Genomic DNA, 14,055 nt, shown 5'->3' with positions numbered 1-14,055 from the left:
ATGTTATAACTCGAGCAAGTATCCGAATGCGAATCCGAATTCGAACTATCCGTTCTGTATTCGTATTCAATAATATTCGAATTCGAATTAAAATGTGATAAATAGTGCTATCCGAATTCGATTCCATACGTATCCGATCCGAATCCATCCTGGTAACCGGCACTTGCGCACAGGCGCATAGCACATTTACTAGGGACCGTTGGATGATTTGACGATTTCACAAAGGTTGCAACTGAAATTCATGATGGATTGAACAACGGGTTCTCGTCCCATGCACCCGAACCAGTCTTAAGTTACTGCAAGGCACAAGCAATTCGGCCTACTAAATTCATCCATACTAAGAAGGGATGCTTTTTTTAAAAAATATCATTGTAAAATAGTTGGAGTAAAAACAGAGATCTATCCTTTCCTTCTGACGCTATGTACTATCTATATATCCACACACACGCACGCACACACTTCATTGTTCCATCGACACACCCAAATTGTTCTTACAACACATGCTTTTAGAACACATTTGAATTTTTGTTGAAGCGTGTGCAGATCACGGACAACGTTCGCCATGCCATGATTTGAGCCTTTGATGAGCATATAGATCTGCAGGATGGCACATCAGCGTCAGTCCGGTCATCGCCTTGAGCACCAACGCAAATGTCGTGACGTTGACCGTGGCGCGCCCACGGCGACCGCGTGGCCGTCGAAGCCTCTCTCGCCAAAATTGACCGGGGGGCACGCCTCGCACTACCCGCATGGCCGCATCTACCAGATTCTTTCAGGGCATGTGCGGTTCCGGTTCCGAAACTGGCTCAACATCAAGCGCTTATTAATTCTAGTCGAATCTTGCGGTTACAACACCTTCAAGTTTCAACCAGTATACACGAAATTATAAACGAGCAAGTGCTTTGGAAATTTATTTGATATTGTGAACGGAGCTTTCGATCCAAGAGCGCAGAGATTGCATCGTCCACAGGCAGTCAGGCACGCATGGCGTACGCTGTCCTGGGATGGCCATAGAGCAAGAAAAACGAGACAGCTGAATACAATAAGGCAAGCCCGAGGACCGCAGCATTACCTTCATCTATTGATTGGCTATTGGATTAGTACGAATATAGGTATAGAGGACTAACGAGAAAAATGTTGTACTTGCACGATTGACAGAAATGTGGTGATACTATATCTGATAATGAAACGTAGCGGTACAAGTGCCTATGGCACGCATGTCTCGCCTGAGGCGCGGCGTGCAGATACACATCCTTTTCTCAAAATGGACCGGGATTGAATCCCTAGCATTCAGAAAACTTGCTATATGAATAAATAGTCATTGAGCCTATCTGAACCTGTCTGCTGTGGATAGCGGACCGGTCAAGTTTTGGCTTCAGATAAAATGAAGCAGGTTGAAGTCATGGCATCTGCATCCGGTGGATGGTCAGAAACTTCTGAACTTCACCAAAAACAATCTGCTGACCTCCACAACCAAGCTGTGAGCAGTATGGTTGCTCAAATTCTGCTGAATTTGGATCACAACGGTTACGCGGACCGGAGCCCAGGAACGTTAATAAGACCCATCTTACGTAGAATGAGCTTGGGTATGGCTGGCGGGACTGCAAGTCCCATGCTCTGGCTGAACTCTTCCGCCAGCCTAACAAGTCTGGCCTTGTCTCGGCCGATGGGCTTGTTTGAGTTGTAGTACCCTAACCATGCCTGATAGGCTGATTCCTTGCTCTTCATCTCCACTGTTGTGACTGCATCTTTGACCTATAAAGTCAAAGACGGAATATAAAAACATAAAGGCATCAGGGTTGTTAATCTTTACAGGCCAAAGTTGACTTCAGATATCCTGAGCAGCCAAGATAAGACTTCTGCTACTAAATTTGCATAAGATTGACCAAACTACATAACAGGATAGATGACAACTACTATATAGTACTTACCACTGCCTGAATGCTTGAATCAACTGAAGGTGTAGCGGCCTCTGATATTGACAAATCATTGACTGTGCTAAGAAAATGCATTTCCCAGGGAGCTAACAGTAAGATGCCCTGGCCTTCCTTGCCTTTCCGTCCTGTCCTACCAAGTCTGTGTATATACTGTTCTCTATCAGCGGGCACACCAACCTACAATATCAAATAAATTTCTCAATGAATACACCTTATTTTTTTGTTTTTCTCCTTTTTACAAGAGAACCAATCATTGATCCCACCTGTATAACAAGGGTGACATCAGGATAATCTACACCACGGGCAGATACGTCAGAACTGACTAATATAAGCCCTTTCGACTTCCTGAATTCATCTGAGACCTTAGTTCTTGCAGACTGCGACTTTCTGGAATGGATCTCTCTTATATTAAGTTTTAGCTGGGAAAGCACCTCAGCAACAAGTTTCGTGACCATTGCAGTAGTACAGAATACAATCACCTACAAAAATAGTGTTGTCAACACTCCCCCAGAATGTTAAATACTCTTCCTGACACTGCAACACTCGAATTCCTTAAGACAGAAACTTGCAAGTAATTGGTGATAACTTACTTTATACTCTGCATCTTCCGCAACATGCTTCTTCAATACATCATACAATATAGAGAAGTGCAGGCCAAGAGGTGCGATCATGTACGTCTGATTTACCTGAGAGCAGCAGCAATAATGTAAATTTTAGATTGTAATGTGCTCCTATGGCAGCAAACTATGAAATTTTAACAACATAACTCATGAAAATGAAATCATGGAACCTGTGAATGTGTCTCCTCATCACCCTCTTGAACAGTGTTAATGAACTCGTAATCCTTTCTCATTGCAACATGAGAAATTTGACGGACCTAATGATAATGGTTTTCTTTTGAAGATCAGATCATATAAGGTACACAAGGGCACATTATGTTAGTGACAAAACGAGATACCTCTTCTGGAACAGTAGCAGAAAATAGTAGCGTCTGCCTTTCTTTAGGAATGAAAGCAATTATTTTCTCAATGTCTCTTCTGAATCCCATATCCAACAGGCGGTCAGCTTCATCAAGAACAAGAACCTTGACACCTTTAATTCGGGTTGAAAATCCAGGTGTGTTCTCAAGATGGTCCTTAAGCCTTCCAGGGGTAGCAACAAGAATCTAGTTGAAGAGTGCAAAGTATTAGTGCATGAGTCACACTTGCACCTAGATTAGTTATGTGTACGTACTCTACTATGGTAATTCATGGATACAACCTGACATGGGTTAGCTTGCATGCTCCGTTGCTCTTGAGGTAAACGTGTGCCACCTATTACAACCTGAACACCCAATGAGCGATGATACTTGAGAAGCTTCCTGGCCTCTGCAGCTACTTGGTTTGCAAGCTCCCTGGTAGGGCACATCACCAGCAAATTTATAGATGTTGAACGAGGTAATGTAGAGAGAACTTCGATGGCTGGAAGCTAAAAGTAAACTCAGTCAGATGGGTTAATCCCGTAGTTGTATCACTGCAATAGTTTAGAAAACTTCTATGTCAATCAAATTGACTGGTTGGCCGAAGGGCAATAAATACCAAAAAGCCAACTGTTTTTCCTGTTCCTGTCTTTGCTTTTGCAAGAACATCTTTTCCTGCAAACAAAAAGGACTTCACATGTTATTTCCAGGGCTCCCAAGAAATTGGTACCAAACCATTTAGCGGTAATGTTTTGCATGTTTGCTCACCTTGAAGAATTATTGGCAGAGTAGCCTCCTGCACCTGAGTCATCCTTTCATATCCAGCATCCTTGATAGCTTTCAGTGACAGTGGAGAAATAGCACATTGATCAAACCTGCGACATGCATAACAATTACACAATAAGCCACTGCAGCAGTAAAGATGCAGGATGACAAGATGACTCATCAGGGGTGTCTATGCCACATTTCAGCATTTTAGGGTCTCCCAACACCCAATTTTCCAGCCATCCAATTATGACATCTATGGCTTTGATTATATCTAACTTTGTACTAATAGAAAAGAATCAGGTATTATTCAAGGCTCTCTGAATTTTACACCATCATTATTGAAAACTACAACAAAAAGCTGATTCTAACTTATGTGTAAAGGAACTGCAATTCCAATATACCTAACTTTAACTAAGGTATAAACAAAAAATTCAGGTGCTTCCCTAAAACACAAATTTTAGGGAGCAACCGACAATGACACAAATTACAGCTTGCAGTTAACATCGAATTTCATCTTTCGAAAAAAGCTCCCAATTTCAGATGATACTCAATTATCAATAGCTCTTAATGCTTATGAAAACTACTAAAAAGGTACTGAAAATTAACATGTGGTACTGCAGACCTTGTAAGCATCGAACAGCTTGCTACAACATAGTGATGGATGAAAAATACTACAAAGGGGGCTAAACAATTAAACTAGCAACAACTATCAAAGAACTACGATTTCATTGTCCCAATCACTATGCTTCAGCAATAACCACAGAATTAGAAAAACACTAGAACAGAATCCTTCGTTCCTACAAAGCTCGGCAGGATTTCAGGTACACTACCGACCTAATTCAGAAGGGACGACAGGACATTACCGTGTCTCGGTGAGGTACGAGCCGTCGACGCCACCTGCGTCGTGAGCGCTCCTACCAGCGTTCGACGCCGAACCCTCCACTCCGCGGGCACCCTCCACGCCGGAACCTCTTCCCCTCCCCGCGGTGGCGACCACCCTAGGGAACGGGGGTGCCTGCCTCGCGTCCCTCCGCGCCCCTTCGGCGCCCACCTCGCGGCCAACCATCAACCCGACGGTGGCCGGCATGGGTGACCCGGGGCCCTGCTTCGGCGGGCCCCTGCGCCGCCGCTTCGGCTTCGGGTTCGGGTTGGCGCTGGTCGACATGATCCGGCTGGCGGCGTCGGCGGCGGCGTTTGACCTAAACGGCGGGCGGGAGAGAACAGAGAAGTGCGGCTGGGTGTGTGTTTGGTTGGTTTAGGGGACGATCCCGGGCTAAACTTTAGTTCCTGTCACATCGAATGTTTAGACACTAATTAGAAGTATTAAATATAGGCTAGTTACAGAATCAATTTCACAACCTCTAGGCTAAATCGTGAGACGAATCTATTAAGTCTAATTAGTTCATGATTTGATAATATGGTGCTACAGTAAACATTGACTAATGATAGATTAATTAGGCTTAATAGATTCGTCTCGCGATTTAGCCTAGGGGTTCTGCAATTAGTTTTGTAATTAGCTCATGTTTAGTCCTTCTAATTAGCATCCGAATATTCGATGTGACACGGAGCTCTAGGATCCAAACACCCCCTTAGTCCATTTAGGACTAAACTTTAGTCCCTTTACATTACATGGATCCATTAATGCAGTTGAACAAAGATTCTTTTACTCCTTCTACCCACTGCCTGGTACCCCTGCTATCCACCGTCTGGTTCAACGAGAATGAACTGCAGAGATAGATTGCAACAACACAGTGAGCTCGTGACGGAAGATCTTCCTCGCGACGGCGGCGGCGGCGGCCCCAGTCCCCAGCCTTCTCCTCATCCCTCCCCTTCCTCTCCTTCTCCCTCTCCTTCTCCTTCTCTTTCTCCCTCTCTTCTTGTTTCTTCCTTCTAGATCTCGATCTGCGGCTTCAATGGCGCGAGGGCACGGGAGCGCAGCAGCGTGCGGCCTGGGCATCCGTTGCCTTCAGCGCGCGCCTCTGACCGGCCACAGCGCGGCGGCGGGCCACCACGGGTGACCTACCTGGTGGCGCACTGCGACGGCGTTGTGCGGCCTGGGGCAGCTGCTGCTGTCGACGCATGGCCCTAGCCGGTGGCGGGGGCCAGTTGGGAGGCTGGCGGCGGGGGAGGCGGAGGGACGGTGACGGGGGCTGGGCGGGAGGGACGCCGGCGGGGGCCAAGCAGGAGGGAGCCGGGCAGGAGGAAGGGCAATAAATGAGAGGGGCAAGAGTGTCCCAGCACGCTTTAATCCAGTTTAGTCCAGTTTTGTGGACTAGAGGACTAAAGCCTTTAGTCCAAATTTTAGTCCACCTGTTTGGATGTTTAGGGATTAAAAGTGCCTAAAAATAGTGGACTAAAGTTTGGTCCATAGGAACCAAACAGGGGCTGAGCTGGACCAAAAATCTGGCCGGTCCGGGCGCTCTGTGTCGTCGGATGCTTGGCGTGGTCTAGGCACCCCAGTACATGTACCCCGACCGCTTCATTTGCCCCTCTCAGACTGTCCGCAGTCATCATACTCTATTTTCATACTTAAAAGGAATATTTTATCCTAGTCATCGATATTCTCTCCTCTATACTAATCTCTCGCGCACCCATGTTACTCTATATCTCATACTCTATACCAACTATCATATAATTTATCCAACCATCTCCAACTACCATCTCATTTGAACAAACACATTTCTTCATAACACAATCATCTAGAATGGTTATTCTAAATCATGGGATGTAAAGTAATTAGTAATACAACTTTCTTGGCACTAGGCCTCTTCACTGTGACGCCAGAGGCACACTCTCGTCGACACCCTCCTTCGGCAAGCGACGGCGCAACCTCTCTTCGGTTCCGAGCACGGGCGTGAGGCGGGGTGGTTGGGGCTGGCGACAACGGGAGGCCAATGGCATATCCCTAGGAGCCCGCTGGAAATAGAGGGATGGGGCCAAACCTCTTGTTTACCGTGACGCTCCCAGTACCGCGGTGCAGGTAAATTTACACTATACATGTACTGTAGGAACGGGTACCAGTGCGGACGGCCTCGTACCCGACCGTGCCCATGCTCCTCTCACCCTCTCTCACCCGTCCATCCACACTCCACTCCACTCCACTCCACTCCAAATCCATGTGGAAGATCAAGGGAAGCTTCGAATCTTCACTGTGAACTTCTTCCCCACGAACTTCTCCTCTGGGCGAGCAGGGATTTTGAATCCCACTTGTGAGGAAAAATATTCTTAAAGATACCAAATATTGTCCCGCCCCGATCTCTCATTCTAGTACATTGGAATGGATTCCCTTTGGTCAATCTACTCTATAAGCATCGATCAAATATGATCTATAAGGGTTTTTAATTTTGTTGGCTATATATCTTGCATTAAGGATTCTTTCGCCAAGGTTGAGCAGAGACCGGATGAGCTAGCTTTTCTAAACTGAGCCTAAAGTAGTTTTTTGACCTCATTCGATCTTTCTTATTTCAATACAATGCCTAATCCTATGCATCTTTGTAGTGCTCATGGGGAGCTCTCGTGATCGACATCCAAGGGTTGATTATGGGGAAGAGATTGTGGAGGAGGATGAAACAGAAAGTGAGGAAGAAGAAGAACTCCCTCAAAGTTGCCCTAAATGTCGAAAGATAGCTATGTCTAAAGCACGGGCCAGTGGTACTCTTGCTAGTGAGGGAGCCTCCCGTCCTCGCACTGCCAATGTAGCGAGGGGTGGTGCCACCTTAGACCCTGTTTGTTTGAGCTTTTGCCTTTCGAAAGCTGGCTTTTGGCTTCTCGTCCTAGAATGCTGGCTTTTTGAAAGCTGGGGTCCGTTTGGCAACCCAGCTTCTCTAAGGATGAGAGTGGCTGGAAGAGATCAGGGGTCGGGCGAGTAGGGGCCGACAAGTAGGGGCCGACGAGGACGAGCAGGGGTGGAGGGAGGACGAGTAGGGGTGAGCAGGGGCCGACGAGGACGAGCAAGGGCCGGGCGAGCAAATCTTGCACAGGGCTGATGAGGACGAGCAGGCGGATAGAGGGCGGCAGGCGACGCGAGCATGGGCGGAGGGAGGACGGCAAGAGGCGCAAGCTGGGGTGGAGGAGGAGGCGGAAGACGAAAAAGAAACGTACCGATTCGGTACTTTACCGATGGCAGGCGGGTAAATAACCTAGAAGGTCGTTTTTTCCTCCTTTCCAACTTTCCATTGTAACGTGGCTTTTCAGAGCTTTTGGCCCATGAAAAATTAGGCTCAAAAGCTTGCCGTTTGTTTGGGCTTTTGGCTTCTAGGGGTGAGAAGGTAGCTGAAAGTTCAAACAAACAGGGCCTTAGTACGAGCACCGGGAGACTTGGTCATGGAGGGGGTTTGGGAGCTCGAGTCATTGCTAGTGATGATGATGTTGGTTCACCTCCACCAGATGCTACGATGATTGGACCTTTGAGGCTTTCTGAGGCTAAGAAGCAAGGTCATGGTAATGAGATTCCTTCAAGACCTCGTGATTGGTCTATTAACTCCAATGGAATCAAGAAGATTCGCTTTGAGGATCCATTTGCTTATGATAAAGATCAGTTTGCGGAGGATTATCGGTTTCATAATCTCTTTCAAGTTGACTTCTACAATTCCGTCATTCTAGGAAAGAAAAGCAATCCGGTGTTGGGTAAAAGGTGGAGTGATTGGCAAGCTTGTAGGGATATGGAGGATGACTCTCTCAATCTTGCTCTAGATGCTTTAGAGGCTAAGAATGTGAAAGATATGATGACCTTTAGGCATGATTGGAATGATGAAGTCGTAGCTCAATTCTTTGCAACTCTATGGTTTAACAAACATGGTATGGTTATGCATTTCATATTGAGGGGGAGCAATACAAGTGCAGTTACAAGAGGTTTGCAAAAATTCTTGGATCCACCAATGAGAATGGCCTTGGCAAGGACAATGTCCATGATTACCGTGAGCCCAACGATGAGGAGATAGACTATATGCATCTTGACAGCACTTCAATAGGTGACACCTCACATATGCTTCCCTACTGCCGCTATGTGAACTTGTTGGTGAGGCAAACCATCATTCCTAAAGGAGGGAATGCAACAAGAATTCAATCTACTACAAAGACCCTCCTCTCTTTCTTCTGTGAAAATGGTGGTGATTTTAGTGTGTTTGATGTGATTTGGAAGGAGATTATGACCACTTCTTGGACACCTCTCAAGAGTTGTACCCATGCTCCATATCTTATGAGAATGATTGAGGTGGTCACCAAGAAGTGCTTTGTGAAGACCGTGACTCATGGAAGCTATGTACCTTTGGGGATTGATCCAGAAGACCCCTCTCGTCGGTTTCGTAAGGTCAAGACTACCTCATCTCGTTGTAGTCCTTCACCAATCCCTTCTCCACCTTCTAGGGCTGTTGCTGCTAGTAGGGGCTTCACTCGTCATTCGGGTCACGGTGGTCTGGAGTCTATGATGAAGAAAGTATTTATTGCTCTTTATAGTGCGCATAAAAATTTTCAGCAGGACATGTGTGAGCGTAGCGAGTGTATATTGAAGCAACTTCAGAGGATAAATGAGAATCAAAAGAGGTTAAATGATCACATGATGGCGCAAGAGGGCGGTGGCACTTCCACTCATGTTGATGCTGATCCACATGATGATGATGGTGAGACCCTTGCTGCCTTCATCGCTCGTCGTAGGGGCAAGACCGCCGTCTCTGAGTATAGCGAGGAGACGAAGGACGACAACGTATGGTGTTTCTATTCTCTTTTTAGCGCTTGATGCAAAGAGGGGAGAAGTTAGTTCATGTCGTCTTTATCCGTCTACCCCTTTATGTATGGACAGGTAACACTTATTGTGATTTGTGGCATGTGATCTGATGAACTATGTGATGTGGTGTTCTAGGTCGAACTTCATTTGGCTATCGTTTATTAGTAAGGGACCTTAATGTTAGTTTGTACGATGTGCAATGCATCTACCGGCCGGAGACCTCCATGATTTATGTACACCTGAGAGACCATACCATATGCAATGCCTCTATCGGAGTCGGAGACCTCCATGAGTAGAGAATGCCTGATTTGGCCGTATGCATCGAGCTACGATGCAGACATATTTCTGCAGCCTCCATACAGACTACATCATCCACTCATGCAGGTATCGACGAGATTATATGTAAGAAAATATGTGCGACCTCGGCAGGTGCAAACGTTACATCGAGAGCTCAGGCTTCACTGCTCACAAACACAAGGCAAATGGCGTGCCGCTAGTCTCGCAGGAGCGCCTTGACAGCGAGAACAGCTTTGCATCGTCGTCGCAGGCGAGAGGCGGAGATCATCAACGCTTGCAGTGAAAATGCACTCGCGGTGATGGCTTGATGAAGGATTTGCTATGTTTTGTCTTCAATGAAAATGCAAAGGAGCTTCGCTATGATTTGTCTTCAATGAAGGATTCTAAACATCAAAAACTTCTTCCAAAATTTGTCATTCCTAGTTGGAGAGCGCAGAATGGCTATCCCTACCAAATTACGGAGGATCTGACCGAGTCTGGCAAATTTATGCAAAAAAAAAAAGGTTTAGCACGCTGCCCTTGCTCCAACTGAAGCCAAACATGTATCTGCAGTAGCTTTCAGTAGAAAGGGGATTCCAGGGAATTATCTCTTCTATTTGTGGCTTGATATAACAATAAGCAAGTAAGCATCTGAGTAATGACAAAACGAGCACACCATATTTCACGTGAACATACAAAACAAGAATGTCAAACTGCATCTGAATCATGACAAGAACCTGAATTTCCCATTTGAGAATAGTGATAAATGGAACAACAACATGATTATTATGATGCTATAACTATCTGCTGCCCTGTGGTACAGTCAACAAATACACATCTCTTGACGCCGTGGGCAAGACCCCATCACAAAAAGGTTCAGAGGTAATACATTTCATACAGATTGCTAAACTATGATAAACCGATACATATGAATAATCACTCGGACTGTTTCAACTATGTCTGTGGATAGTGGACTGAACAAAATTTGAGAAACACGTGGACCGGTCATGTTTGAGCCGAAAACTTCTGAACTTCAGGCATATGGGCAGGATGAAGGCGTTTGTGAAAACTTCCGACCTTCAGCAACAATTTGCTAATGTGGAAAACCTGCGATACTCAAGTACTACACCTGTATCCTATTGACGAAGTTGAGGGCATTATGGCTGGTAAAATGCCCATGGTTTGTTTTACCATAAGTTCTGCAGTCCTGCTTGGTATTGAAGCATCAGCATTATGACGACCTGAGCCCAGGAACATTGTTAAGACCCATCTTACGAAGGATGTTCCTAGGTATTGCTGGAGGAACTGTAAGGCCCATGCTTTGGCTGAACTCTTCTGCAAGGCCAACAAGCCTGGACTTGTCTCGGCCAATGGTCTTGTTTGAGTTGTAGTACCCCAGCCATGCCTGATAGGCACATTCTTTGCTCTTCATCTCTACTTTTCTGACAGCATTCTTGACCTGTCAAATCAAGCAGGAATAATAAAACATTGAGTGCTTTATTTACAGTTCAAAAAATAGAATTGAGATTGCTTCAGGAGCCAAAGATAGACTTCAATAACAACAAAGCCTTTTATCCCCAATCAAATTGGGGAAAGCTCAGCCAAATTAGAATTGCATATGTACATATGGACAAGACCTGAATTAATCACATATAGATGGCAAGCAAATAATAGATTACTTACTTCTGTCTCAACACTTGAATCGACTGAAGGTACCGCAGCCTCTGATATCGACAAATCCTTAACTGTTCCAAGAAAATACTTTTCCCAAGGAGCCAACAGTAAAAGTCCTTGGCCTTCCTTGCCTTTTCGTCCAGTCCTGCCAAGTCTATGTATATACTGTTCTCTATCTGCAGGAATTCCAACCTGCAAGACAAATTAATTTGCAGAGGTCATTTCTGAGACAAGGAGAAAAAATATTTTTGATATCATAGATTGACTTGAGATAGCTCTAGTAAAATGTTAAGGAACTAAAGCAAATGATTAGCAAAACTCATAGCAACAACAGTTTACAACAGGATTATTTATGAAACAAAAAGATGGTATACACACCTGTATTACAAGGGTGACATCAGGATAGTCAACACCGCGAGCAGACACGTCAGAACTGACCAGTATCAAACCCTTTGACTTCCTGAATTCATCCGAGACCTTAGTTCTTGCAGACTGTGACTTTCTGGAATGGATCTCTCTTATATTCAGTTTTAGCTGAGAAAGAACTTCAGCCACAAGTTTGGTGACCATTGCAGTAGTACAGAATATAATAACCTGCAAAATTATATGGGAAATGACACATTGAAACTTCCTAAAATATAAGCTGGCAACTTGGTGAGGTCACTTACTTTGTAGTCTGCATCTTCAGCAACATGTTTCTTCAATACATCATATAGGATAGAAAAATGCTGGTCTAATGGTGCAACCATGTACATCTGGCTCACCTGATGCAGTAAAAAACAGAGTAGGGTACTTCAGAGCTAGTAAACTAAAATTTGCCATTAAAGCTCACAGAAATACCAAATCTAAACCTGTGAATGTGTCTCCTCATCTCCCTCTTTAACAGTGTTGATGAACCTATAATCCTTCTTCATTGCAACGTGCGAAATTTGGCGGACCTAAAGTAGACCTTCGATTCATCAAACTGTTTGAGGAACAGAAGGGAATAAAGAGAGGGAGAAGATTGGTACCTCTTCTGGAACAGTAGCAGAAAACAACAATGTCTGTCGTTCTCTAGGAATTGAAGCAATTATTTTCTCAATATCTCTTCTAAATCCCATATCCAATAGGCGGTCAGCTTCATCAAGAACAAGAACCTTCACCCCTTTAAGTCGGGTAGAAAAACCAGGTGTGTTCTCAAGATGATCCTTAAGCCTTCCAGGTGTAGCAACAAGGATCTATTAGATCAGTACCAAGTGTTAGTGCATATAGCAAACAAAACCTAGGTGTGAACACACTGTAATTGATGCCTACAACCTGACATGGGTTAGCCTGCATGCTTCGTTGCTCTTGAGTTAATCTTGTGCCACCAATTACAACCTGCACGCCCAGTGAGCGATGATACTTGAGAAGCTTCCTGGCCTCAGCAGCCACTTGGTTTGCAAGCTCCCTAGTTGGACACATCACCAGCAAATTTATAGGTGGCCGTAATTGATTCCGCTGATGAGGCAATGTGGAGAGAACCTCAATAGCTGGAAGCTGAAACAAAGGTGAAAAGTTCAGTCAGATTGTGTAACGGTTAAATAGTGCGAGTGCAGTAGTTCTGTTGCTGCTAATGACATCAAATCGACTAGTTGACTGAAGATCAAGAAGTAATACCAAAAAGGCAACGGTTTTCCCAGTTCCTGTCTTTGCTTTTGCAAGAACATCCTTGCCTGCACGGCAACAAGTTATTAAAATGTCATCTTCCAGTCTCCCCAAGCAATTGCTAGCACAGCGTTAAGCAATAATATTTGCATTTTCACTGACCTTGAAGGATTATGGGCAGAGTTGCCTCCTGCACCTCTGTCATCCTTTCATATCCAGCATCTTCGACGGCTTTCAAAGATAGAGGAGAAATGGCGCACTGATCAAACCTGCAACACGAGCAATATCACTAAAAATGGAAACGCCATGGCAAATGACAATGGTCAAATGAACACTAACAGGGTATTGACCTATATCGTCAACTGAATGAGCTGGTAAATGCTACTAAAAAGGCAGTAATAATGGATTTGTAGTATTAGATGCTTATGCTAACACGAACCACTACGACAATTTAGTGAGAAGTAATTTAGTACCAGGTATAGGAGTAAGTTTGTTCGAATAAAAGGGTATAGGCGTATGGCACTATGGATGTACAAGCTATGAAAACTTCCATTCTCAATCAAATATTAGCTCTGCTACTACTAGTACAGACACAGCAACAATAACGGATAAACAAGAGTCCTTCGGTACACAAGATTGCAGCCTTGCAGGGCACATTTCTACACCGTAGTGCAGGCAAATTACCTTGTGTCGCTGAGGTAGGAGCCATCCACACCTCCCGCATCGCCCCCACTCGTCACCGCGCCCAGCTGCAGAGCCTCCCCTTCCACGTCCTCCTCATCCTCGTCGACAGCGTCCCTCCTCGTGACCACCCTTGAGAACGAGAGGCGCTCCTCCGCGTCCCTCCGCCGCCGATTCTGTACGGGCGCGGCGCCGCGCGGCCTGACCCGGCCGGCGACGTCGACCCTGGCGGCGGCCAGAGGGCACACGAGGCCGCGGCGGTGCCTCGCCGGGACGCGAAGGCGGCAGGGGAAGGCCCTCGCTAGGACCGGGGCGCCGGCGTGGACGCGGAGGAGGAGGTCGCCGCTGGCCATATCCGGCAAGCGGGGTTTTGGGAGGAGGACGAGGGGGTTCTGGGCTTGCGGCTTGGCGCG

At 45.7% G+C, this 14,055-nt stretch overlaps 2 protein-coding genes across 2 annotated transcripts; both read right to left on the bottom strand.

Annotated features, from left to right (window-relative positions):
- Positions 1 to 1,151: 1,151 nt before the first annotated feature.
- On the bottom strand, positions 1,152 to 4,892 carry LOC117858953 (DEAD-box ATP-dependent RNA helicase 26). Its single transcript, XM_034742112.2, has 10 exons — positions 4,527 to 4,892; positions 3,664 to 3,770; positions 3,515 to 3,570; positions 3,198 to 3,404; positions 2,896 to 3,102; positions 2,728 to 2,814; positions 2,528 to 2,623; positions 2,201 to 2,416; positions 1,932 to 2,114; positions 1,152 to 1,755 (listed from the first exon to the last, which is right to left on the bottom strand). The coding sequence occupies exons 1-10, from the start codon at positions 4,826 to 4,828 to the stop codon at positions 1,528 to 1,530; spliced, it is 1,689 nt and encodes a 562-aa protein (XP_034598003.1). The 5' UTR covers positions 4,829 to 4,892; the 3' UTR covers positions 1,152 to 1,527.
- A 5,496-nt stretch (positions 4,893 to 10,388) lies between these two features.
- Positions 10,389 to 14,055, bottom strand: LOC117858189 (DEAD-box ATP-dependent RNA helicase 25). The gene is made up of 10 exons (XM_034741209.2): positions 13,646 to 14,055; positions 13,124 to 13,230; positions 12,974 to 13,029; positions 12,632 to 12,853; positions 12,346 to 12,552; positions 12,187 to 12,273; positions 12,004 to 12,099; positions 11,714 to 11,929; positions 11,345 to 11,527; positions 10,389 to 11,120 (listed from the first exon to the last, which is right to left on the bottom strand). The coding sequence occupies exons 1-10, from the start codon at positions 13,993 to 13,995 to the stop codon at positions 10,893 to 10,895; spliced, it is 1,752 nt and encodes a 583-aa protein (XP_034597100.1). The 5' UTR covers positions 13,996 to 14,055; the 3' UTR covers positions 10,389 to 10,892.

The sequence above is a fragment of the Setaria viridis genome, chromosome 5 (assembly GCF_005286985.2).
Source record: "Setaria viridis chromosome 5, Setaria_viridis_v4.0, whole genome shotgun sequence".
Lineage (NCBI taxonomy): Eukaryota > Viridiplantae > Streptophyta > Magnoliopsida > Poales > Poaceae > Setaria > Setaria viridis.
This window is presented reverse-complemented; position numbering and strand designations above follow the sequence as displayed.